The 27,983-nt window shown below is 47.4% G+C and overlaps 1 protein-coding gene across 3 annotated transcripts in view; it reads right to left on the reverse strand.

Moving 5' to 3' along the window:
- Positions 1 to 27,983, reverse strand: part of GALNT16 (polypeptide N-acetylgalactosaminyltransferase 16) — a 92,051-nt gene that overhangs the window by 31,271 nt on the left and 32,797 nt on the right. For all 3 annotated transcript variants that reach the window (XM_019641391.1, XM_019641390.1, XM_019641388.1), the window contains 4 exons: positions 7,131 to 7,288; positions 3,513 to 3,611; positions 2,480 to 2,547; positions 1,849 to 1,914 (listed from right to left, as the gene is read on the reverse strand). In XM_019641391.1, coding sequence (XP_019496936.1) covers positions 1,849 to 1,914; positions 2,480 to 2,547; positions 3,513 to 3,611; positions 7,131 to 7,288 — 391 coding nt within the window. The remainder of the gene's footprint in view (positions 1 to 1,848; positions 1,915 to 2,479; positions 2,548 to 3,512; positions 3,612 to 7,130; positions 7,289 to 27,983) is intronic.

The following is a 27,983-nucleotide window of genomic DNA, read 5'->3' on the forward strand; positions in this document are numbered from 1 at the left end:
TAGGAGAAGGGAGGCCCAGCTGGTCCCGCCCCTTACAGAGCAGCCACTGGCATCCTGTAAGCTGTGGGGTCAGGAGGGCCTCACTCTAAGAGCTCGGAATACAAGTTGCTTCTTGGGGAGATTTCCCTGGCCACACCTCTGCCTGGCATTCTGCCTCTATCCATCTGATTAGCCAACCATCTATGCAAAAGTCCATCTGTCCCATCTTTTCACTCCATAGGGTAGCTATAAAGCACCTGATTTAAACCCCCTTAAATTTAATTGCATAAATTTACATCTATGTTAGGCAAAACCCCAGGGAACAATATATTCCCAGACCCATAGGCACCTACAACCCAATAGAGTAAGACCTCACTTAACATCGTAGATAGGTTCTGTGACTTGAAGTGAAATGACATATAACAAAATCAGTTTTACCATAGGCTAATTGATATAAACAAGAGTTAATTCTACAGGATCTTATCAACATTATAATAAACCATGTTATTCGAGGACTTGCCATACATGGAAGAGATTTCTTTCTGTCTTCTTCCATTCCAGTATGTAGGTCCCCTGGGCCTGACTGGTCTTTCTTTTTTTTTAAAGATTTTTTTTTTTTTTTGGTGAATTGCGGGGAGGGGAACCACGTTGGGGAATTGGGGGAAGGGGAACAGACAAGTTGCTGTTGTTTTGTTCTTCAGTCTAGTTGTGGAGGACGTTGCTTCACTGGCCCAAGTTGGCACCATCATTGTGCTCTTCCCGGGGGAGGCAGATCAGTCACCGGCTTCTGGACGGCCGCTCACGGCGGCTGCTGACCCCTCACACTGACTGCTGGCTACACATGGTAGCCCATGGCAACCCACTACCACAGGGGCTGCAGCCTACGCCGTCGCCGGCGACTCACGGCAGCTCAGCTCCAGGTTGAGCTGTTGTTCAGCATCTTAGCTGTAGAGGGCAGTGTCACTGGCCCTCATATGTGGGATCCGAACTGGGGCCCTCTGGCGTCCCAAGCCAGTTCTTAACCACCGCGCCACTCGGCCAGCCCCTGACTGGTCTTTCTTAATTACGCCCATCACATTTCTCTCTCTCAAACCTTCAGTGGCTCCCTACTATCTGCCTTATCAAGTCGAAATGCCTTTCTCTGGCTTCCAAGGTCCTCTGTCATCTACCCTCACTCCACCCATTCCTCCTGCTGACGAGGCCTGGATCCTCCTGGGAAGGGAGAGTACGTAGAAGGAGGTGAATAGGCTGGGTTTTGGGGTGAGCCCCCTCTTCCTGTGACCCCCTGTCTCTACAAGCCCCCTCACGCAATCAAGGCCCACTTCCTGATCGCTCCCTCTCCTCTGATCTCCTTTCTACTGTATAATTACAAGCAGCCTGTTGCTTCGGCAGATTCTGACTCCTTGGCTACATCATTAGCTCTCCAAGGGCAGGGGCTGTGTTTATACTTCTTCTACGTCCCACAGAGTGCCAAGCACTATCTTATGCCATAGTTGATGTGCCATAGCTCCAAAACACCTTTTAGTTGGAAGTGAGGCTTCATCTGCTTTATGCCGCCCTTTGATTCTCTCAAAGTAGTATTTCCACATAGTCTGTCCCATTTAATCCTTACAATAACTGTGCAAAGCAGAAAGGGTACTATGATTATCTCCCTTTCTGAGAAGAAACAACCAACTTGCCTACAGGCATGCTGCATTAGGGGCCAACCTGGGATAGCAGGAAGGTCTTTGCACAGACCTTGGTCCTGGTCACCAGGAATGCAACAGGACCATGCTGGCTTGGTACAACATGGCGCCCAAAGGGAATGGGGAGGTGCAGAGGTCTAGACCAAAGAGGGTCTGCCGTGGCACTCAAGGTCTAAGAGCATACCTTCCCGCCGGTCATTGCGCAGGCACTTGACCTTGGGGATCCTGGTCAGGAGCAGACAGTCTTCAGCTGAAGGTGGAAAAAGGGAAGCTCACTCAGATATGGGAATCAGACCACAAGTGTTTTGGCCACCATTGGCACTGCCCAGGAGCTGTGCCATTCCAGGCCCTGGGAAAGGACTGGGGATAGGGAAGCATGGGGTAGCATCTCTAGCAGCCAAAGGGTTGCCCTGTCCCCCACTCACAGGCCAAACTAAGGTTGCCTATACTTATGGCATTACGCTCAGGGGTGCCAGAGAATACCAGCAAGCACCATTACCAGTCCAAAACCTGTGGAACTAGATTGAAGAGATGATCTTCTGCCCATTGCAGTTGTAATAAGGAAGGTTGTAATAATCATGTTTCAAATTTTTAAAAAATGTCATTTCACTGGTGTCCCATCAAAGCAACACCATTGTTGTCCCTCCTTTGTCACCATGGAACAGTGCCATGGAGGGCACCTAGAAAAGACTGACAATCCAGTGGGGGGCAGAGGTCAGCCTGTGATGGCCAGGACAACCTCACAAGTGCTTGCCTCAGCATTCTGGGGAAATGGGGTTTGGAGGGGTGCAAAAAAAAAGAAGGTGGATACTTACGATCTGAACTGAAGTCATCCACTAAAATGATCTCCTGGATCAGGTTGGCAGGAGTTCGGTTCAGGACACTGGAGCAGTGATGGGGACAGAGCAGCCCAGATTTAGGGGCCAACTTTCATTTACCTCTCCCTGCCATGGGGAACCCCCACCACCCAGCTTGGGGGCCAGCACATTGGCCACCACCAGCTGCTTACAAACCTCCTGGGCTCTGATCAGTGGCTGAGGAGCAGTGTGTTCCTCAGGCTCTTCCAAGGACCCAGCTGACCTCGCTGCCTAGACACTCAGGCACTTGAGACCCACCCCAGATGGGGGGTAGGGTGGGGACGCCCTAGTCTAGTTGTCAAGGCAGGGTCTATAGCTGCTCTGGTTGCTTGCCGGAGAGCCACCCCCAGCTGCATCCGGAGCTGCCTGCCTGGAAAGCTAATGAGGCTCCTTCCGACCTGATGGGTCTGGAGGGGTGTTCTCAGGGAGCCCTTTGACTCTTTTCCTCCCACTGTCCCTCCCCTTCCTCACTCCTTGGGAAAGGAAACCCAAGCTTCTTTAATCCCTGAAATACCACTGGGTGCTCCTTTCCAAATCCTTTCCTTATTATCTAAGTTCATTATAGGAACGGGGTGAGTAGGAGTTAAACTTGACCACAGGGCCAAGCTTAGGAGGACAGAAGGGACACCTCTCTCTGAATCACTGAGAGGCACCTACTGGGCTGGCGTTCATCTTCCTGAGGCTCTATCCATGTCCATCTCTTCCTCTCTCGGTTCCTGATCCCTGCACTTCTGACCTCATCCTGGGGACTTGACCTTGTGTTGGACTGTGCATCTCGCTAACAATTGGACTTCTGGGGTCCCCCTGACCCTGATCCACCAGTCCCAACTTCTCAGAAGGCAGAACTCTCCCTTCCCAGTGCCCACTGGTCTTCACCCCATATGGCCACAGCACCTGGCCTCAACATCCTCCCCTGACAGGGGCTCAGCAAATCACCCTGAGGTCTCGGGGAGCAGTGCCGTTTAGATGAGGGTCCCGAGGCGGGGCTTACCTCTTCACCGTGCGCAGGAGGGTAGAGCGAGCTTCATTGTGGAAGGTGATGATGACACTGGTGGCCGGCAGGTCCACAGAGTAGGACATGGACGGGCAACTGAGAAGGGAGCAGAGAGGTCAGAGGGCAGCGTCCTCAGGGCAGAATGGAGGCTTCTCTTTGTCCAGCCTGCTGCCCCCTGGAATACCTCTGTGGGACAGAGAAGGCAAGCCTGAAGCCAGGAGGTGGGCCTGCCCCTCCACGCCTTCGCTCCACCCCACTCAGGCCACCCAACCTGGAGTCCTTAGGGAGACACCACAGGTTGGGGAACCTTCCCGGGCTAGGAGGCTGTTCACCATAGATCTAAAGCACGGGGAGTCCCCCAGTCCCTGAAGGATTTAGGAGGGCTCTGTGTGTAGGCACTGCACCAGGCTCCAGGACCAGTCGGAACGCCCTGCCTGATGGAGCAGCCAAGAGACAAAATGGAGCGGGGTAGGAAGAGAAAACAGCTTCTCTTTTGTCTCTGACTCCCTGGAGCTGCTTCTTTCTCTTCTCCAGGCTCCTGACATTTGGTGGGATCTGGAGAGGACTCTCCCCCTCCCCCGCCCACCCTACTCTTCTGTGAATTCCTCCTTCTCACTGCCCAACACTAACAGCTGCCTGGTGACACCAGGCAGGGGAGCAGTCTCTCTGGGGCGCCAGGAAAAAACTGAAGCCTCTGAGAAGACACCAAAGGCAGTTCCCACCAGCCCACTCCCTCCCGAGCAGCTCTGTGCTTACCATCTCCAGACACCACATTTTTGGCCCATTGGCTCCCCCTCCTCGGGAAAGGGAATGGAAACAACCCGTTCCTGCCAGCCTTCATCCCTATCTTTCTGTGAAGGCGGTTCTGCACACTCCTGGGGCAGGCAGGAAGGCAGCCGCCACGCTGGTTTTCATGGCAATCTTTTTGATGACAACTGCTCTCTGACTATTCCAGCAGTGACTACTTTTTCATTATGGCATTCATTCCACTCACAGCAGCTTACAGCTGAATTCCCAGGCCCGTTTCCTGCCCTGCAGAGAGGACCAGGTCAGGCAGGCAGGAGGTCCGCCAGCCTTGGAACCCCATGGGAGAAACCCTGAGGGGCTCCAAAATAATTCTCCTTGAGAAGGGATGTGGGGGAGTAAGCACAGCAGGGAAATTCACCACTGCCCCCCTGAAAAGCCAGGCCTCCCAAGGGCCCGCCCTCTCATAGGCATAGAGAATTGGGGTGGGGGTGGGGCAGTGGGGTTGGCCTGCTGAAGTGGGAAGTGCTGGGAGAAGCAGCCACTTCCTGGGTGCCCAGCCATGCCCCCCAACCCACCCAGGTATAGACTTCTAGGGCCCTAAATCTCTGCATCCAACCATCTTGATGCCAGAGGAGTCTGGATTTCGATGCCCATTCTCCACCTGAGGTGACCAACCTACCCACACCTTATCTGGAGGGTGAACTTGACCTCCTCTCATCCCCCCACCCCCGCCGCAACCCTCTTCACTCTGCATTTCTCTGGGGTTCGTATCTATGATGATGGGGATTTATCCAATGGCTGTCAGGAACCAAGAGCCTCTGAAGAGATTTTCCCATGCCTATGTTTTGAGTTTGGGGTTGTGAAGTGCCCCCGGGAGGGGGGCTCCCTAGATTGAGGGTCAGACCAGGGACTAGCCTAAAGGTCAGTGGAAACTGCAGCCTAGAGGGCCAAGGGCAAGAGTATGGCTCACCCCAGCATACCTGGCTCCACCATGGGAGGTCCTGCCCACCAAAGCCAACACGTGCACACAAACGGACACTCGCACATGCACACACACACACACACACACACACACACACACACACACACCCCTGATTTACCATGGGCTTCTGAGAAGGCCAGGCAGCAGCACTGGGGCAGGAGGGGAGGCCTACCTCATCAACACACCACTGCCTTGGATTTAAAGAGTCTCATTTTAAAATGTATATACCCCCAAGAGGAATACTCCTTTAAGTTCCTCAGTGAACACCGGAGAAGGTTCAGAGTGGGGGTGGGTAGGAGGCAGAGTGATCAGGCCAGCCTCTCAATTCACAGAATTGGGTCAGTGAAACCTCTAGGCCCTGGGGTCTAGCTTGGCCACGGTCAGGGCTGCCCATGAAAGGTCTCCAAGTGGAGCCGCACGGATAGAACCTTGCAGGCCCCACAGCTCAGGCAGACATGAGGGGAGACTGCCCCCTGGCTGACTGAGAAAGGATTTCTGGGGCCTGACTGGCTGTTAGACCTGGGTGGGAGCCTTCTGAGGAGCAGGGTTATTGCCTTATTTGGTAGCATGAGTGGTTTCTGGAGGTCAGTGGTGCTGGGGTTAAGGACAGGGATGACAGTCTGGGGATCCCTCAACCGCACATTCACCTCACCTTGCACAGGCCACTAAGCACAGTGGACTTTAGGCACACCTCCATGAGTGACAAGGAAGGTGGGAGAAAGAGGCCCGCTTCTGCACCCTTATCTCACATACATCTTTTGTGCTGTGGAATAGCTGTTTCAGAAGGAAAAGCAATCTTGACCCCAGTCATTCTTGCCTACCCTCAAACCAGCACCAGCATGGCATTGGGTACACAGCTGGGTCCAACACAGCCCATGTTGGCCATTCAATGCTGCAGGCATATGGATGGGTCAGCTCCAACAACCTCTCGCTGCCATGTTAGCTGTCAACCCCAAGTGCAGCGGAGGTCTCCAAACCAGCCTGGGGTGGTAAGGAAGCTTCCCTGGAGGACAGGACACTGAGGGGAGTTGTGAAGATGTGTGTGTTGGGGGAGTAGCAGAGGAAACAGCGTGTGTAAAGATGAGGAGGGAGACAGGAAGAGTCTAGGATTGGGGAGTATTAAATGCTAGGTGAAAAGGAACAGAGGCTCTGAGGGGAGAGGAGGTGACTCGCACTTTAGGCTAAGGAGCTCAGACTGTTCTCGAAGGTGAGGGCAGGAAGAGGAAAGACTGGAGGTGGTGACCTGTATAATCTAGATGTACACAACAAGGGCCTGAACCAAGGAGGGGACTGAAGTCTTGCAAAGTCAGTCACTCACACTGAGCTGGGATTGGCGTGGAAGGCATCTTTGATCCTGGTCATCAGCCTTCTCCACCTACCAGCCTGTAAAAACTAAGAGCAAGACTGGGAAACATTTCTGGAAGTACTGAGCAAGTGAGGGGTCAGGGGGCAACAGGGCAGGAAGGGAGGAAGGAAAGGGATGCCAATGGGGTAGATGCACAACACTCTACTGCTTGCACAGTGTGGGCAGGGCTGGCGGTCCCTCTTCACCTCAGGCACCACCAGCAGGGCACCGAGAACACCTGGCTCGCTCACCCCCTTGGACCTCCCTGCGGTTCCCTGGCAGGTTACTCTCACTTGGACTTCAGACTGTGCTGAGGGGCCTCCCTGGCCCAGGCTGGGGAGGTCTCCTTGGCCTTCTCAGGACCTCAGGAGGTCAATGAGATACAGAGGAGTCAGAAAAACTAAAGATGAGGGTTTGAATCGCAGTGATTAGACCGAGTCTGAGGAAATCTTCCTCATTTCCTAAATCCTGACAGAAAACAGGCTAACAGGTTGGCCTTCCCTCCACCTTTCTTTCTCCATTGACACAATGGAGACCACACCTGTAATGACGAGTGTCCCGGATGGGCCTGTCGGAGCTCAGTTTGTCACTCTCCAGCTGGTTGAAGGCGTGTTGCCTGTAGGGGTCCTCTCCCGCCTTCAGCTGCTTGGCCGCCAGGTATGCCTTCTCATCAAAGCCTCTCGAGGGTGTTCCTGTCACCTGAGACAAAGGTCAGCATCAGAGGGGCAGGAGGATAAAGCAGCTACTGTGTGGTCAGCACCTACGACCAGGCGGGATCCAACTGCAAGACCTCATTTGTACCTGACCCAACTCTGAGCAGGAGATCATCATTTCCCCTAATGTACAGATGAAGAAACTGAGGCTCGAGAACCTAAAAACAGTACCCATGTGTGGGGGGCAGGGACTATTTGGGAACTCTGTACTTTCTGCTCAATTTTGTAAACCTAAAACTGCTCTTAAAAAAATGAAGTCTAGGGGCGGCCGGGTGACTCAGTTGGTTAGAGCGCGTCCTCTGAACAACAAGGTTGCTGTTTCGATTCCCACATGAGATGGTGGGCTGCACACCCCTCCCCCACCCCCCGCAACTAGAATGAAAACGGCAACTGGACGTGGAGCTGAGCTGCACCCTCCACAACTAGTTTGAAGGATAATTTGACTTGGAGCTGATGGGTCCTAGAAAAAACACACTGTTACCCAATAAAAATTAAAAAAAAAAAAATGAAGTCTACTTTTTAAAAAGCCTTAGATCAGAGATAGTAAGTCACAGGTTCTGGGTTCAAATTGGTTTTTTTTAACTGTGAAGCCCATACTCTTGAGCATTGCTCTGTGCTGGATATGGAGAGGGTGACTCTGGAGCGCAGGAGGCCCCCAAAATGAGGTGTCCTGAGGGGATTGCCAAAGGCGCTGGAAGTTGCCAAGCAACCAGCAGAATGACAGTCTCCTAGGGGTAAACCTCGGAGTGACGCTAGGCCAGGCCTGATCAATAAAACACCCAGGGCTTGGACAAACTGCTGCACAGAGAACTACCTGTGAGGACAAGCAGGCCCTCACGGGCTAATTCCAGAGCTGCTAGAAGTCAAGTGCACAGACAGTGATGCATCTTCTCAGGGACTTGTGCTTGCTGCTGAAATAGCCCCATGTCAGACCTACTGGGTTCATTGGTGCTAAGCGCTGGGAAGTGATGGATGACAGCTGCTATGAGCCAGCTTCCCACCTCTTAGTCATAGCCTGCTCCATGCTCCCAAAGTCCCCCATGAAAGACACTGGGGAAGGACACATCTGAGATGAATGGATGGATTCTGACATCTCATTATGTGAACCAAACTGTTGGCCAGATGTTCCCCAGAGTGCCCTGAAATATGATCAACTGTGAGTACCACCTCACTCCAACCCTTCCACCCGACCAGCAGCTGGGCTGGAGCTGTGGGCCTGCAGAGGCAGCAGGAAGGTGGGTAAGACCAGTCCGTGCACAGAACCCCTGTATGAGGACTCTGTCACAGGCCTGGTCCCTAGAGGGATGGTCCTAGTAAGGCAGCTGGGCTTACAGGAGAGGAGACCAAAGTGTTGGGTGATGCTGGGGAACATCCACCAGCAGCCTAGCGCCTCCATGTTCCCCTGAGAGCTCAGCCCCCAACCTCACCAGACAGGAATGCGGAAGGCTCCAGGGGGCACTGATCTCCTTACAGAGTGACACTCTGCTGTGTTCCTACCTCCAGTGGCATCCTGTCTTAGGAGTCAATCCCTGATCTCCCTGGTGTCAGAGCCAGTGAAGGCGATTCCCTCCAGTCCACTGGGCCCAGCCCTGTGCTACACATGCTCAGGGCATCTATGCTCAGGGTGGTGACAATGGCTATAGCTGCCACACTGTGATATTCTGAGTTGGTGCCATGCCAGGGACTGAACAAATGTGGCAGTGCCCCTATGGTCTTGAAACCCATTTAAGGAAAGACAGGAGGGAAAGAATGAGGGAGGGAGAGGGAGAGTGTTCTGACTTGAACCCTGGATTGCTAGAAGGACCCAAGCTGTCCAACTCTGAGAGTGGGGATGAGAGAGATCTTTTGTGCCCTTCGTACCCAGGAAAAGAATGGGTGCTAACTCTGGCCCCTTTTCCTCCCAGCCAAGGGTCAGAGAGATGGAAAGCAGCTTCCAGTTGATGGTTGAGGAGCTAAAATAAAAGGAAAACTGCAGACGCTCCCAAAGGAAAAGTATGCCACTTAATTATCCTTTGAGTCCACTGTGGGAAATAATGGTTATTTATTTAGGACTTATTATGGCCACTCAGGAAACCTCTGAGCCCTCATCCCACACTCACTCATCACCCAATGATGGAGAGCCACCCATTTACCAAGCACTGGGGCACCCTCCTGGGAGTTATAAGGATCACCTAAGCATTCATTCATTTGTTTCTGAATGCTTGAATGCACCCACTCATTCAATTATCCACCCATTCATTCAACAAAACTCCACTGAACACCTCCCATGTGTCAGGAAGTGGAAAGAATGCTTCTGAGACTGTTCCCCTATCCCCAATCTGCCTCCACCTCCTTCAAATCTTCCTCGGGGCCACAGAGAATGTTTTGGAAGAGCATCTGCTCAGGCCAAGGCTCCCTAGAGAAGCTCCTCTCAGGGCCTCAAATCTGAGCTAGGCATCCTCACAGATGCTGCCAGGAAACATTTGTTGCTCCCGCCCATAGTCCCATAACCCATGATGGTCCAGCCCTCCTCCAAGGTTAGACCTTTCACCAGTGAGAAGCCTGTGAAGAAGGGTGCCAGGGAAACACCAGGCCGCCCCCTCCCAGAGGTCTTAGCTCTGCTTTCACGTTGACCCAGCAGTCCCTGGGGTTTGGAACTGAAACATTGGTTGGCCCTGAGTCAGCCAACTGGAGGGATACTGAGGAAGGGTGGGATGTGACCTCTGCAGGGCTGTCACTTCTCCATCCAGCACCCTCCTGGCCTCACCTCAGTCACTGCCCAGAGCTCTTCTTCCTCAGGTATCTACCCCCAGCTCACATGCCCACACCACAGCTCATTCCCTCCCAGCTCTCCAGCTCTCCTTTACTTGGCCCCGGTCTTTCATCTGGAGACTTCAAGGCCTTTGAACGTCCCACGGGTACCTCTAACTCAACACCTAAAAATGAATTCCTCATTGATCCACAAAGCAGCTGCTTCTCCGACGCTGCCTATTGCAGAAATGGGCATTACCATCCTCCGGGTCCCCCAAGCCACAAATCCAAAGGCGTTCCCTGATGCCCTTCCTCATACTCCACAGCCTGACTCAGACCCCTTCCCTGGAAATCCACAGGTGGTGTCCTGGGGCATCCCACTAGCATTAAACGAACAAATAGTGACTGAAAGTCTAATATGTGCAGACACTGTGCAAGAGGCTATGAAGACAGAAATAAACAAAAAGCAGTATGGCCTCCAGAAGAGGAATCTAAGAATCTGGCCCCTTTCCTCCCCCATCCCACAGAAGGCATGGCCATGGAGAATTATGAACAAAACCCCAGCCCCAACCTCAGAGCACAGGTAGCTGAAGAACCGGCCATGGAAGCGTAGCACACTCCAGTCCCAGCTGGGGCAGGAGTCCAGAGTCGGAGCAAAACCACAGGCTGGTGGCCAGTGACGGCTGTTCCCCTTCTACGCTGTCCTAAAGGGGAAGTGTGTTGTTGCTATCCTCTTTTCCCATCATTCTGCTTACTTAGCTTACTGGCATGTGAGGGGTAAATGCATCCTTTGGCTCTAGGCTGAAGGACCATGAGGAGCTATATCTGGATCAGTCTGAGAGCCCTGAGCTCCTGCGCTTGGCGCCACTTGAGGAGTCACTGATGGGATTCACACTGCTGCCCTTTCTGGAGGGGATGAGGGCGCTTGGGGATGATTGTGGAGTTCTTATCTCACATGGCACTGGCATCTCTGTTTTACTTCTTTTTTTTTTTTCTACTAGATGGTAGGCTCCTCATTGAGCTCTCAGCACCTGACACTTAGTAGGTATTCAGCAGGTGTTTACTGAATAAAGGAATGAATGAGTGAGTGAGTGAATGAATACCTAAATATTGTCTCTGCTCTCAACTTACTTATAATCAATTGAGGAGAAAACAGCAAACAAATGGGACCCTCTGCCACATCACATGACTTTTGGTGGCTTTTGCTCTCCCTCAGGGTACAAACCCAGGAGCTCACAGTGATCCAGAAGACTCTGTGAGTGGGTACCCTGTCGCCTGGCTGGACTCAGCTTTCACCACTGCCCCCTCCCTGGCTCTGTTCCAGCCACAGTCTCCTCCTTACATTCCTTGAGCCGGCTGGCACCCTTTCCCTTAGCCCTTTGTCCCTTCTGCCTTCTTTCTGGAAGGTTCCTCTCCCAGATGTCTGCATGGTTCCCTCCTTCATGTCCTGCAGGGCTCTGCTCAAGCCTTGCCTCCTCTGTAAGCCTTCCCCACCACCATCTGTAAAACTGTGGACCCCCCAAGCCCACCCTCTCATTCCCTATCTTCCTGCCCGGCTTTGTTTTTCTTCACAACACTTTGCAACATCTGATGTTCTATGTGTATTTTGCTTATTTATCTCTTTGACTCTTTGTCCCCACCAGGGCACAGATTGTCTGTTTTGTTTAATGTCAGATCCCAAAGCCCAGAGCAGCACCTGGATGGTTATAGGGCTCAAAAACAATGGCTGATGAATATATGAGTGCAGAGCCCTTATGACCTCAAGCATCCATTGCCCCTGCTCCTCGCACAGACTCTTGGGTAACACAACACTTGGAACTGAGGTGGATCAAGGAGGTGGCAGGGTAGTCTCTGCCTATCTTAGGGATTTTCTTGCCCACTCACATGCAGAGCTGTCAATCACTGTCCCCTGTCCCACCAACCTCTCAATCACCACCACAGGCGTAGGCCAAGCCGATCATATCATTGCACCCCCAGACACAGGGATTGGTTCAGGAATGGTCATTTGACTCAATCTGGGCCAATCAGTGTCTTCCCTGAGACTTTCCTATAAGATGAGCTCTTTTCATCAGTCCTGCTGAACTTAGGAGGCGAGAGTATTCTTTCCCATCACATGGAAAAGTCTTGTCTGTGTATGGTAACTATAGCTAATAATAGTGTATTGTATTTGAAAGTTGCTAAGAGAGTAAATCTTAACAGTTCTCATCACAAGAAAAAATATTTGTTTAACTATATGTGGTGATGGATGTTAATTAGACTCATTGCAGTGATCATTTTGCATCTATAAATGTCAAATCATTATGTTGTACACCTGAAACTAATATAATGTTATATGTCAATTATATCTCAATTAAAAAAAAAAAGAAAAAATCTTGTCTGGAGAATGAAACCAAGAAGAAACGATCAGAGGTAAGAGATGGAAAGAAAGAGCTCTAATGATACTGTTTAGGGTCCCTGGAGCCAGTCATGCCTGCACTAAATTTACTTTGGGTTTTAAAAATCTATCTATAATCTATCTATCTATCTATCTATCTATCTATCTATCTATCTATCTTTTTTTTGCTTAAACTAGTTTGAGTTGAGTCTTCTTCTCTAATGACCAAAAGTTCAGAGATGTCAGTCCTCAGTCCTTTCAATGAATAGGAAACCATTCTCCAAAAGTAAGAAACAAAATCAAAAGCAAAAAACCAACAAATGAGCCACTGATCACAATGACATAGTGTAGGCAGCAGTCATCCATTCAAGATACAGGGCTGGTCTGTGGCATCTGGCCCAGTGACTTGAGCCCAGAGCTGGGTGGGGCATTCCTACCCAGGCAGGGCTGTGGTCAGGCTTTGGGATGGGGGTGGGGGTTCCATATAGACCAGCGGTTCTCAATCTTCCTAATGCCGCAACCCCTTAATCCAGTTCCTCATGTTGTGGTGACCCCCAACCATAAAATTATTTTCATTGCTACTGTATAACTGTAATTTTGCTACTGTTATGAATCGTAATGTAAATATCTTTTTGTTTTCCGATGGTCTTAGGCAACCCCTGTGAAAGGGTCATTCGACACCCAAAGGGGTCGCGACCCACAGGTTGAGAACCGCTGATCTAGACTATGGTTTAAGAGGCCCTTGATTTGCCATGGCCAGGAACAAGGTTGGGGAGATGGTGAGTGACAGCATGATGAGCCTCCCACAGCCCTCTAGTCTCCTGCTGAGAGTTCTTGGCTGACATTTAGGCAGCCGCCTCCTCCCCAGTCTTTGTCCTTTTGGGAAGTGCCAAATTCAGGACTTCCATGTCCAATAAGGTCAATCACATCTGAAATTGTTTAAGCTGAATAATGACTCTGCTCTATAAAATGGGAAGAATTATTTCTCATCATGGAGAGCTTTATTTTCAGTCAGTCCATCACTTCGATTAAACTTTGAAACTTGCCTGACTTGCTTCAGTTTTTTTTTCCAGCTAGATTTGCATATTTCTTCTTGACTGCTAAATTTAGAAAACAAACAGCAAAGGGGAAGGTTTAAAATAAGAAAGACAAATATTTTCCATGTCATGTTCATCAAAAACAGTTCAACCCAAATCCCCAAGCCTTGTAAACTTTCTTTTAAAGCATACACGTACCCTTAAATTTTAGATTTAAACAACTCCAACTCCTTTTAAATAACTGCTGTCCAATTTCCTTTTACTGCCAGTAAAACAGGTTACCTGCTGGGCTTGCCTTTCGCTAAATTTCAATGAAACTGCAAATAAAAAGGCTCTGGTCCTATTTTATAGATGCCTCCTGACTTTTTTTCTGAGTCTGCTCTAAACCCAAAACACCTGGCAAACAAAACATGCTTCCCTACCACTCCTCTGGGAACAAAAATCTCATCTGATGCTATGTCCCAAGTTGAAAGACTGCCATTCATTACGAGATCTGGGAAACTAAGCACATGATTCACCATCTCTCTGAGCACAGTGTCAGGTTCCACCTCTCCCAAATGAAAAGGTGGGTCCCCCAGAGTCGCTGGGTTCTGGGGAAGTAGCCAACTCCACTGGGCCTGCCAGTGCTCCTTCTATCCAAACAGACACGATGCTGGGGGTGGCAACAAGCCAGGAACCTCAGCTTGGGTACAAGGTAAACTCGCCTAGGATATCAACAGTCCCTGAGGGGCCTTCCCCAGACGTGTCCCCAGCTTCCTCTTCACGTTGCGTCAAAGGCAGGGGGTTACCAGCCTGGCCTTCGAAATCTGACAGATTTGGGATAGAATGCCAGTGCTTGCTGCTCTCTTGCCCTTTCTGAGCATGCGTCTTCATCTGGAAAATGGGGATTCTCGGGAAGATTAAAGGAGAGAACGTAGAGAACGTGCTTAGCATAATATCTGGCACATAAGTTGTAATTATTAATTATTATTAGCTCGCCTGTCTTTTTACCTTGGCTGCACATTAGAATCATCTGGGAAGATTTTAAAGATCCCAATGTCCAGGCCTTTCCCAAGACCAATTAAATCAGAATCTCTGGAGGCAGGAGACAAGCAGCAGGAGTTCTTAAAGCTCTCCAGGAGGTTCCAGTGTTACCAAGCCCGAGACGCTGCTTTATATAGATGCAGGATGGTGAGCGGCTGCCAGTCATGGGCTGGTGAAATCACAGGACCAAGAACAAAGAGGGCTTTAGAGGCCATCTCCCCTGACCCTTTTCCCAAGGACCCTTACCACAAGTCTGTTTTGGGGGCCTCTATTTGTACTGACCTGGAGCTTCACTGTTAGCAGAGCCAAATGCAACTCAGCTAGAGCATCCATGGCTGCTATGGAAACCACCATCTTGCACCACCTATGTCCACAGGGCCGAGAGGCTTTGGTTCAATTATATACTCAGGGGCACAGGGTACAGGCTGCCTAGGAAGCTCACCTTGGCCTTCCAGTTAGATTTCCCACAGCCACTTGACTTTTCCAGGGGCACTGATGACTGCACAGTTTATGACACAAGTGGTCTCATCAGGAAAGGGAGGCATGCATTGCCCATTCCCTTAAGGATCTGAGCCAAATAGGGTATTCTGTTCAGGGCTGGGACAAGGCATCAGGCTCACCGTTCCAGGTGGTCTCTGCTCAAGTCCAGGGGGATCTAGGTCAAATCAAGCTCCCCAGGTCTCATTTCCTATGCTCTGTCAGGCCAAGAGACCATCTAAGGATAGAAGAACTCTAAGGGCGGTCCACACTAGGGGTATGTGGTGTGACAGCTCCACCTGCTTATCGGCTTACCCAGCTGGAGCAGAGCATTCCTCAGGCTGTGAAGCGCACCAGAGCCTTGCCTTACCACACGCCTGCAGAGCATGAGGAAAGATTAGGCCTTTTCTACAGTAATGAGCCAATGCTGACTGCTCATTGAAGGTCTGCTATGAGCTGGGTGTTATGCCAGGTGCTTATTTCTATCTCCAAGCTTTCCTGCCAAATAGGTGCTCTTCTTATTCTCATCTTATAGGGGTGAAAATGAGGCCCAGGGAGATAAAACAACATGCCTAAGGTCACAAAACTGCTGAGTGGCTAGGCTGGGAGTAGAATTGAGACTCTCTGGCTGCAGAGCCCAAGCACAAAGCTCCCCCGGTGTGCCTTCAGATGACTCCTAGGCCCAGCTATGCCTGACTCCCCTCTTCCAATTCTGAGTCCTTTGGTTCCAAAGCGAGCTGGACTCTGGTACATGGAACACAACCAGGTCCTGACAAGTGCAGCCTGGAGGCTGCCTCCCTCCTGGGCTCAGAGTTCAGAGTATCAGTTCATGGCTCAGGTGGGGACTTGCCCAGTGCTGTCATCTCTTGGCCTGATGTAGGCATGGAAACACTTCTGTGCTTATGGCTAGAATGACTATGGAAAAAATGGAAAGTACCCAACTTTTTATTACTCAGACCAAAACAGCACACAACCAGGTTTCCTTGGGTCCACCTAGGCCCTCATTGGCCTTCCCAGTCAGGGACACTCTTAGGGTCCTGATGACCGACCTTTTGCTGCAGTCACAGCAAAGGGGGGACAAAGCCAATTCCTGTTCAGGCTCTTGTCTGCTAGATGGTACCAATCCCGTAAACAACATTGCCACACTCTGCAGCTGCGAGAAAGGAAGCTAGCAGAAAGAACTGCTGAGGCAGGGCAACCCCAGCCACCAGAAACTCTCTTCTGGCCAACATATGGTACAGGTCGCCACCTGTTCTGCTCTGGTCATGCAACTGTGATATGCCAATGTTTGTAAGTCATCATTGCACTTCAGGTGTTTCATTCATTGAACTTGACACTGTCAGATAGTAACTGGAAAAAAAAGAAAAGGGCCATGTGACACATAGAACACACCCCGTATGGTTATTTCAAGGGTGGTGACAGCCTCCTGCCTCATCCACTGAGGCTGGGATCAAATTCAACCCATTAGAACTCAGCAAGACCACAATCATGGGCTGCGCACCTCAGTTTATAACACTTTTCAGAGCAAAGAGCCAAATTAGAATAGTAGCTACTATTCTGGCATTGCGGGTCAAGTTTAGAAGTACATTACCTATGGTTCATGACTAATAATTACACAGGTTCTACCCACCAATAGGAGAGAGCACAATAGAGGCAGACTTTTATAATCAGATTAAGTAAAAAGAAAAAGGAAGAGGGGTGGGGGTAGGGGAATTGGAAAAAAGCATTCTACCTTATCTGTGACTTTCCTTGAGGGACACCTCTGGGGCAGGTCAACTTATCCCTTTAGGAGGACCATGCCTCTAGATTGGCACCTACCTCCCTCTGCAGCCCAGCATTTTATCTCGGTACAATATACAAAGTGGCCATGAAATCTGAAAATAGAGATAATACTAATATTTGTTAATCGATACAGCCCTTTTGGTTACCTCTGGGATATACTAAGACACAATGAGCAATCAGAGACACGAATCATCTGTTCTCTGCATGTGACAGACTCATGTGCTGGGGATCAATGGAAATGCGGCGTTAGGCACCACATTCACTGCAGTTTTGCACAGTGCACGGACCCATACATTGTTAATGAGTAACAACACAATGACTATGTCATGCACTGTCACGTAATCTAAATCAACCATGTACTATAATATTGGGTTGTCGGAAAAGTCATGACGTATTTTTTTCTATGTTTTTCGTTGCAAAAATGCGTCATGACTTTTCCGACAACCCAATATATATATGTTCTTCCATGCCTTCTTTGATGGCTGCCCTGTACTTAAGCAGAACCTTTAAAGGAAGATATCGCTTATTCTTAAAAAAATCTTAGTGATATAAAGATATAAGTCCTCCCTGACTTAATCTATGAACTCAGTGCAATCCTGATTAAATAAAAACTGTGTTGGGGTGGGAGAGAGTTCTGCTGGAAGAGTTTAAATGCAAGTGAACAATCAGGGAAAGATCAAAAGGAAAAAATTAAAGATAGGGAAATTGACCCACCAGATATTAAGACACATTGAAGACTGCAGACTTTATATAGCAAGGTACTACTGGTATAAGACCAAATAGATCAGTAAAAGAAAATATTGGGTTGTCGAAAAAGTCATGACATGTTTTTACTATGTTTTTCATTGCAAAAATGCATCATGGCTTTTCTGACAACCCAATAGAAAGGTCAGAAATAGACCCAAGTACAAATGGAGGGTTGGCATAAGATATAGTTGCACTTCAAATGACAGAGGAAGGGACAGATGTCTGTTCAGTGAATGATGTTAAAAAAAGTGATAGACGATGTGGAACAAATAAAGTTGAATTCATTTCTTAAACCACAATAAAATTTAGGTAGCTCAAAAGTTTATATTTAATAAAGGAACTAAAAAGTATAAAGAAAAAATTGGTTACTTTTAGTTGTTTTTGTTTTTTGCAATTTTGGACATAAAATCCAAATGTCATTTTAAAAACTTACATAAAGACTTAAACATTTTTTAAGGCTAAAAACACACAAAATTAAAAAAAACACATCACACTGGAAAAAAAATATTAGCTAAATGTATGACAACAATGGACTAACTTCTTTAATGTCCAAAGAGCTCTTACAAATCAATACGAAAAGGACTAGTAATTTAATAAAATTATTTTAAAAAACAAACAAAACAGATGAACCTTAATTCTTCTTTGCCTAAGGTAGAAGAGTTAAACTAATTATTGTCATCACCAATATCATCATCTTCAGAGTGAATCTCAGGGATAAATAAATTGATGCAAAGTAAGCCTTTCCTCAGCTGTAACATCTGAGGACAGAAGTACCAGTCAGGAAGAAGCTACTGCTGGTGGAGAGGAATGGAAGGGAAGTTGTAGGGGAGGAAAAGAATTTTCCCTCTACCCTTCCAAGTTCTTAGTTGAGACCTCTGTAATAAAACATTAGTAAGAGAAAAACAAAAAGAAATTTCTTAACATGTGTACCTCGTGCATACACGGGAGATATCAGGGGGAAAATGAGTAGCTCCCTAAGGTGGCTTAGAAGTCAGTGTTAAATACAAGCTTAATAGGGAAAAGGGAGGGGGATATAGGCCTCTTAGGGGAGAGTAAATGATTTTAGGAAAGATGAATAGGCCCTTAGAAGAATAGATGGGAGGTATGATAGGTTATGACAAGGTGTCTGGGGGTAGTGTCAACTTCTAGTCTCCTTTCCTGTGATAAGAGTCAATCTTCCCTGGTTGATGAAGACTCCTGGGGAGGGGATTTATGACAAGTGAGTGCCTTTTGAAGGATCTGTCTTTAGGCAAATAAGTAGGGTTCAGAGAAAGCCTCTCCTCGTATTTGCTGTTTTTCAAGTGCCTACAGCTCAAAATAATCAATATACCAAAGTGGTATATTTGGAGGTGGCATGTTCTGCTACCTTTCAAAGTGGAGGAGGGAGAGGAGCAGTATATGGGCCTAGTGTGGGGTTGAGGGGCTCCTGTCACAGGTGCAGGTGAATTCACAGTTCAGGTGATGCTTGGACACCTGACTTAATTTCTCCTGATTTCTCCCCAATGCACAGGCCTAACTATTGAAAACGGCGAGGAAGTGTGTGTGTGTGGGGGGGTGTTGAGTAGCATTAAGAATCCAAGCCCTGGTCAGTGGCTGTTCACCTCACCTGTACTGCAGGCACCAACCACAGAAGAATACTCTGAAGAGTCTGGAACTCGGGCACACAGGTGATTGGTGTCATTTCCTTTTCCATTTTGTCCATTTTAAGTTTTTTTTTTAATCTTTTCTGTAGTGCCTGGTGTTGAGTGCTTAACTTAGTAACTTAGTTGAAAGGGACAGGCCAAGGGATGCTGAAAAGAGCTGCCAGGCTAGCCCACAAGCCATTCTGCAGCCCTGAGTTAACCTCTGAGCACAGCAGCTTCCACAGCTGCGGAAAGGAGGCAACGATATTTACCGCCCAGGAGTGTCGAGCGTATTAAATGAAATCATCGCATCCAGCCTACGGGAGCCCTCACTAAATGATTGTGTGACAGGAGGTTGAGCAAGACAATCTCTGAGGCCTCTTCCACATTGAACATTAAGTGATCTGTAACAATACCCATTCAGTCCATCATTCTTCAGGACGTATTTATTGCAGATTGTGGAGTACCTCTGAGAGCTTCTTCATATGTGACCTACTGCTGTGCTTGACACACAGTAGGTGCCCAGGGGATGTTTGTCACCTCAAGAAGGTGTGTACATTGTGCCCCAGAGACCCCAGTTCCACGAGAGCTGGAGGAATGGTCAGCAGCTCTGATTGTCACCCGAATGGCACTTGCTCCCTCTGTGGCCTTGAGCTTTGGACAGGAGGTAAGAATACAAAGGCTTCCTAGAATGGGGAAGCTGCAGGAAACGGGGTAACCTGTGAGCCCCACTGGGGGCTCCTGCCAAGTGAATGAGCTAAGCAGATGGGCATGCTAGCTTTGGGTCCAGGAGGGACAGAAATGGGTGATTGAAGGGTCCTTTGTGGCAAATGACATTATTGTGGGTTAATGGGGGATAGTACTTTTCTTCCTTGACTAATATCTTTCAATATTACATTAAATTGTTTTGAAGCCATCAGAATGGTTATTAAATTAGTACCCTTTTGGGAAACAGTCTGGCAGTACATTTCTAGTGCTGTAGCCTTTGGGGCACGGCCTTTTCTGTTTTATTCTGTCCATTACCTTCCCCTAGCCGTGGCAGGGTGCCAGCTGGGCCCCAAATCTCCCATAGACCCAGAAGATTTAAATTTAACCTTTAGAAGGAGGAGGGAGTGATATGTGTAAATATTCCTTCTCATTTAAGATTTTTATTTTAATTGCATAATTAATTATGAGGCACAAAGATGTCCACGACAGTCTTATTTATAAGAAATTTGAAAACAATCCAAATGGCAACAGCAGGGAAAAGGATAAGTAAATTATGTTCCATCAAGTGAAAAGAATATTTGGCAACCATTTATGATAATTGATACAGGCTGTGGGGAATTAAGTACACTCATGTGCTATTAGAGGGCATATAAACTGGTATAAATCTTCTAGAGGTAAATTTCCCAGTATGTATCAAGAATCTGAAAAAGATATGTGCATATGATTCAATTTTAGAAATCTGTCCTAAGAAAATGGTTAAAAGTAGGTTCAATTTATAATAGCAAAAGATTGTGGAGAGAAAAATCCTAGATTTCCAGTAACAGGGAATTGGTTCAATGAGTTATGATACACCTTTTCAATAGAATACATTGCAATTATTTGAAAAGATGTAGAAATGTATTCTATTAAACACGGAAAAAGGTTCACCATACACAAGTCAGTGAAAAAAAAGCAGGCTACAAATTAATATGTGCATTGTGATCCCACTTTTGTTTATCTGGATGTTCTAAATTGTCTTAATGAATAATTATTACCTGTGAAATCAAGAAAAAATAACATTAACAATATTAGCTACGAAAGCTCAATAGCAGCATAGAAAACCGCTTGCTTAATAATAGGAGGAAAGGGCAAGATAAAAATTGTATATAGTCTGTGATTGCAGATACTTAAACATTATGGACCGTGACAAGAAAGGCATACTAAAAACTAAAAACGGCTATTTGTTAGGATGGGGAAATTATGGGTGATTTTCAATCCTTTCGGTTATTACTGTGTTTATGTAATTTTTATTTTTTTAAGTGGGGGAAAAAAAACCCTTTGAGACTTTTCCTCTGTAGCCTCTCCCCTCCTTGGAATGGTTGCCTTTTATGGAACACAAACTGCTTACTAAAAAGAATGCCTTACAATGGTAGCTCTTTACAGCTTGCTTTTATGTCTCTGGGGTGTAATCTGTTGCCATGACGCCTTCTCCTTTGACAGTCCCACATATCTCTACCCTATGTCTTATCAGCCCTGACCCCTGACCCCTGGCCCCAAGCACCCAGATGCTACTGGGCTACCCAGCCCTTGTTGGCTATCCTGGACCCCACAAATCAAACTTGCCAGCCCTGAAGCTTAATGTCTCAGGATCTCGCCAGGGTAGAACGACAAGCCAACATAAGCCACTAACAATGGATTGATGCATATTTAGCCCTTTCAGAAACAGGTGCTCGAATACATAGCTCTTTAGAGTACATGCCTTTGTGAAAAACAACTTAGCAAATAAATCAAAAGCCTTTAAAATGCTTACAACCGTTGGTTGAGCAACTATGATTCTAGGGTGTTATAAAATAATAAACATATGAAGATGTAGGTGCATAGATAGACCGCTCCATATTTTTTAGTAAAACATTGAAAATAATCTAAATGTCCAACAGTGGGAGCATGGTTAGATAAACTATGGCACATCATAAGGTTACCAGGTAAAGAAGAGGATGCCCAGTTAAACTAGAATTTCAGATAAACAACAAATATTTTTTAGGATAAATGTGTCCCAAATACTGCATGGGATATACTGTTTCTACAAAACATTTCATTGCATACCTGAAATTCAAATTGGAGCATAGTTATAGTAAAAAATTATTCATTGTTTATCTGAAATTCTAATTTACTTGGAGGTCTTGTATTTTTATTTGCTAAATCTGGTCACCCTACACCTCGATATAATAGAATGCTCATGTTTTTAGAACAGTGACTTTCAAATTGTTTCTTCTCTCCCTATGGTTTAGCTGGAACTTCTCATCTTTTATATATTTTGTATTTTGGACTTCTGCATAAGGTTTGATTGAAATCACTTAAAACAGTGAAAAATACTGTTTTAGAAAATTATTTAACAACAAGAGTAGAAAAATAAGTAGAGAAAAACCCTGTTAAAAATCAGTTTGAGGGCCAGCCGAGTGGCGCAATGGTTAAGAGCTGGCTTGAGACGCCAGAGGGCCCCGGTTCAGATCTCACATGTGAGGGCCAGTGACACTGCCCTCCACAGCTAAGATACTGAACAACAGCTCAACCTAGAGCTGGGCTGCTGTGAGTCGCCGGCAAAGGTGTAGGCTGCAACCCCTGCTGCAGTGGGTTGCCATGGGCTACTGTGTGGCCAGCGGCCAGCGTGAGCGGCCAGCAGCCACCGTGAGTGACCATCCAGAAGCTGGCGACTGATCTGCCTCGCCCGGGAAGAGTGCAATGATGGTGCCAACTAGGGCCAGTGGGGCAACGTCCTCCACAGCTATACTGAGGAGCAAATCGACAGCAACTTGCCTGTTCCCCTTCCCCCAGTTCCCCAGCGCTGTTCCCATCCTCCCAATTCCCCAATAAAAATCTTTAAAAAAAAAATCAGTTTGAGTCTAGTCTTACCTACACACGTATGCACGTATATGAAGAGAGAATGAGGGACAGGCAGACAGGTACCAGACACTCTAAAAGAACCTTAAAAACCAAACAAACAAACAGTTGTTATCTTGGGTATTGGGATGATAGGTAATTTTTAGAAGATTTCCAGAAGATTTTTTTGCGGATTTTTTTGTTTGTTTGTTTTGTTTTTTTGTGGGGTTTTTTTAAGCTAAGCCATCCTGCCACCTGTTGGCAGCTCAGCGGCTGCTCAGGTCGGACCAGGACTTGAACCGCTGTTGCTCAGAGCTCGCACTCTTGAGCAAGCTCTTAACCAACTGAGCCACTCGGCCGGCCCTTTTTTCAGATTTTTTTACAAGGAACTAAATGCATTTACTATTTGGAAAAAAAAATCACTATTAGAAATCTCCACTCAGATAACGTGAATACCTTAAACATCATTAGGCTTCTATATCTGTGATTCTTAAATTTGGGAGTTATGAGCTCTTCAGGGGATCTAATGAAATCTCTGTGTCTTAGTTTCAGAAGGTATATTCACACAAAATTTTGCATATAGTTCCTCCTCCCATCCCTTCATGTTAAGAACCCCTTTTTAGATTCTAGAATGCTATTCTTTTACTCTGCCTGCTTTTGAAGTAGCTACTTCCTCTGTCCCTGTGGCAGTGGCTCTTAACCTTTTTATTTGGGGGGAGGGGGGGTCACATACCTGCTCTGAGACCCAGTTGAAAACTATGGACTTTCCTCAGAAAAAAAAGCACACATAAACCCACATACTGCTGCAGGCAGTTTTGGAGGTTCACAGACTCCCTGAGGTCCACTCTTGGACTCCAGGTTCAGAACCCCTGGTGCATTCCCAAATTTTTGGCACTCACTGGAGCCCTGGCTTGGCTAATTCCCTTTAGGGCCAAGCTAGTTAAATATAGATTTTGAAAAAGGGACAAAGCCAGGGATAGAATCTAGCTCAGCATTCCCAGGGCCCTGTCACACAAGAAATGCTTCTAAAGCTGTGCGTGCGTGTGCGTGTGTGTAAGAGAATATGATGCCGAGGAGGAATTTCTTGTACACTGAGTCCTGCTGAAAACTTTAGAGTTTGGAGGGCTCCAAAAACAGGAAGAAGAACCAAAAGGAAAATCCAAAGCTGGCACCTCTTACTTTGTATGATCTGTGCCTTTAGGATGGCTGAATGGGGCAGGGAGGGGGTGTGGGGGTGGGACACAGAAGTATTATGTCAACTTCAAGTTGGTCCATCACTCAAGTGGCTGTGCCATGAACCAACCTCATTTATGCCCCTGAGAACCATGCAGGGGCCAATTAACAAGGTGAGGGAGACTGCTGAGAGAAAGGGAGGACAGCTCCATGGAGGGCTGGGCAATTTGGCAGTCGCTATCGAAATGCTAAATGTGTACGCCCTCCTGTCTAGCAGCTCTACCTCTTGGTATCTCCTAAAAACAAATAAACAAACCAACAAAGCTTACTTACATACCCAAAGAAGCATATGCAGGGTATTTTTTGCAGCATGTCAACCAACACAAATTTTCTCTGATCCATTATACGTTTTAAACCAAAATATAATCACCAAACCCTATGAACATAATATGAATTTGCATCTCTTTTCCATGGGCAAACCAGAAAAATATTCCGCACAGGGAAAGCTCCAAGCTCTGGCTAAAGCTGCCTTTATCTTTTTCACCTCACTGCTAGGTACGCAGGATCACAAGGCCAGCCAGTAAGTACCGACACGGCCTGCAGTGGTGGGAGCAGGGCCTTCCAAACTCACGGAAAACTCACACGGATGGATGACCTTTCGGTGGGAACACCACTCATTTTCTCTCTCTTTGCTTTCATCTTAATGATTTTTAAATTTCATCTGGAAGAACAAACCTGTGAAAAGACCCCTGACTTCTCTATTCCCTCTACTCTCCCATCCACAAAAGAAAGCAAAAAACAATGGAAGAGACATCCTTGCCAGGTATTAAAACTAACTATAAAGCCACTATACTCAAAACAATACGGTACTGGTTAAGCAAGAGACAAACAGATCAGTGGAACAGAGCATAATCTAGAACTAATGTATACAAGAACTCAGTATTTGACAAATCGGCATTCTAATTCTGTGGGAAAAGATAGTTTGACATCAAGAGTGCTGGTGTTACTGGCTATTCATGTAGGAGAAAAAAAACGAAGCCCTAACTTCACAACAGATACTAAAGTAAATCCCAGATGAATTTAAAATATAAGTGTTTAGAAAACCAACAAAAATATTATAATAAACTTTAGTAGAATAACTGAACAGTCAGGAAGACCCTCAAGGAGGGCAGAAAGTCCTTAAGATGTTAAGAAAAAAGTATAGACTGGACTACACAAAAATTAATAATTTTCCTATGGCAGAAGTACTATTAACAAATTCAAAAGACAAATAATATCCTATTATTTAACAACTCAATATTTATACCACATTTAACAGATAAAAAAGGTTAATCCCTGAAACATGCCCAAGGCTCCCCCAAACTGAATGAAAAAGACAAACAACCCAAATAATAAATGGGCAAAGGGTATGGACAACTCATTGAAGGGGAAATGCAAATTGCCAACGAACATATGAAACAACTGACAGGTAGAAAATCAAAATAAAATGTCACATTCGTCTATCAGATGGGCACAAATGAAAAAAGAATAATAACATCCACTGCTGGTGAGGATGCAGGAAAGACGGCTAGCAGAGGTATTCATCTCCATCACCTTGGGGAAAATAATTTGGCAAGGTGCGTTTAAATTTAAGATATTCAGAGTTTTAACCAGTAATCCCAGCTTGGAAGCTTTACGCAACAGAAATCAACGCTTGAGTATGTAAACTCCCACATGTAACAGTGTTTATTATAGCATTGTGTATGTTGGCAAAACTTGGAACACTTGCATGTCCATTAGTGGGGAATGGTTAAACAAATTGTGGTAGGGCCATTCTACAGAATGAGGGTGATCTAAGCACACTGTCCCGGAGTGATGTCCCTAGTACTAGAGGGGAAAAGCTAATGGAGGAATCACTTATAAGGTACAATTAATTCGATTTTCTGTGTAAAGAGAGAGCAAGGGAGAGAGCTATGTGTGTGTATATGCATTTCTATGATCATAGAGAAAAGAATAGAAAGTTACATGGCAGGCTGTGAATGTTTAGCTCAGAAAGATGGGGTTGGAGCGGGGTGGGGAGAAGGGGCAGGAAGAGTGAGTTCCAACTTTTTCTTAAGAAATTATTGCTCTGTATCATTGCTCTTGTTAAAGCACGTATGTGTTGCTTTTGTGATTTTAAAACGTCTAATAATCTTTTTTAAAGAAGGAAGGGCTTTCATTCTTGGTTCTGCCCCTCACAGTTGTCTGACCTGATGTTCTCGCTGTAAAATGCGGACAAATGCCTGTCTCTCCCTCAGGCTTCCTGGGAAGAGTAGATGAAGTCACATGTGTAAGAGCTGCCCAGAGGCCAGCAGAAGAAAATAAATTCCAACAAATGGAGGTGCTTCATCCAAGGCTATGAAAGTGGGAGTGGAACCGGGAGTGTCAGAGTCCCCCCAGTTCTCAGGTGGGCGCCACTCCCACAGTCCCGGGCTGCTCTTGTTCCATGAAAGGGATCTGCCAAGCGCCAGTCCTTCTGGGTCCTCTGGCTGAACCAAGGTTAGCCCTAACACTGTGAGCTGGCCCTCTCAGGGCTGGACAGGCCAATGACCTTGGTCTCTGCCCTTGGTCAGTGACTCCTTCCCTCCCCTCTCTGGGCAACACCCCACCCCAGGGACTCCACACTGAACCAGTGCCTTTCCTCCACCTCCACCTCCCACCACAGACCAAGAGCCCAGTCCTCCAGCCTTCATCCCTTTGGTCCCGAACTGACACCCAGTGCTTCAAAAGTCAGTGAAACTCAGAAGTTCACATCTAAAGCCAGGTCACCCCACTCTCCCTCCAGCCCCGGGATGGATGCTGTGGAAAATTCTGCAGATGCTTCAATGGGCATCCCCCCAGTCTATCTGCAAAGGTCTCCTACAGGCTTCAAACATCACTCAGGGTGAGTAGGCAAAGGCAAGAATGGTTTTCCCAGAGATCAGAGAATGTCACCTCACTCCCTAGGAAACAGCAGCTTGTGGAGGTGGCCCTGACTGCAATAACACCAGCAACAGCTGCAGCGTCAGGGACAGCAAGGGGGAGAATGGCTTTACTTCAGCCCTGACGCCGGTTAGGGTTTCCAGTTCTGGGTCTGCATGCTTGTATGAGTACGTGGGCAACTTGTGTGTGTGCACAGGCCTGGGTGTGGGGGGCATGGGTATGCTCGCCTACGTGCATGGGCACAGCTTCTGTGTGGACATGGGCATGTTTGTGTGTATCGAGGCGTATGTGTGTATGTGCATGCAGGTGTGTGCTTGTGTGTGTGTGGCACGCACACATATACCTTAAATATGAAAGCTCTTCAGGAAGGCAGAGGGGTTCACCCCAAAGGCTGGAGATGTGCTTGTTTTGGCATTGTGGTGTTTTTTTTTAATTTCTGAACCATTTGTGGCATACAGCAGCATCATATGAAATGTCCCTCCCTGACGTGTGTACACTTGTGTGCTGAAGGCAGTCACTAGGGGGCTGGGAAAAGAGAGGTCTGGCTCTCTGGGTCTTCATCCCTTCATCTTGCTTCTGGAACTGCTTATATTCTTTTGTCTGAGAATAGCTCCATCGGACCCTAAACCAAGGTCCCCTGGGTTCTTAAGAGGAGATAGGGCCTGAACCTGGAGGAGGCCCCTATGGTGCCACCCCCGCCCCAGCCTGACAGCAGCACACGAAGCCGGAGGTCCTCAGCACGCAGCCCAGGGGGGTGTGAGTCACAGCGCCTGGAGATCAGGGAGGAAAGGAAAGAAGGATGCGGGCTGTGGGGAGGAGCTCCAGGCCTAAGTGGTGGGAAGAAGGAATCTGGTGGCCTGCCCTCATTCTCAGTTCTCACATCTATTAGATAAAGGGGTAGGTCTGTGCTTCTCAAAGGAGAGCCCATGAACCTCAAGGACCTGATGTAATCAATCCACCCAGGAAGATGCACAGACATGAGATGACCACTGCGCATCTTCCTTTTGTTCAAAGATTAGGGAGACAGGACATTCTTTTTCCATTAAACAAAAGGCAGGTACAAACTTCTCATAGATCTTAAAATGAAACAAGAGACCTCCACAGCTTAGTGGGGCCTCAGACCCCTGGCCTCCAGAGGGATGTGTTCCCTCCCCTCAGTAGAGTGAGGGGCTCTGGGGACCCTGCAGGTGGGCATCTAGAATGCCAGTGGTG

This window comes from Hipposideros armiger, unplaced genomic scaffold (assembly GCF_001890085.2).
Source record: "Hipposideros armiger isolate ML-2016 unplaced genomic scaffold, ASM189008v1 scaffold_59, whole genome shotgun sequence".
Taxonomy (NCBI): domain Eukaryota; kingdom Metazoa; phylum Chordata; class Mammalia; order Chiroptera; family Hipposideridae; genus Hipposideros; species Hipposideros armiger.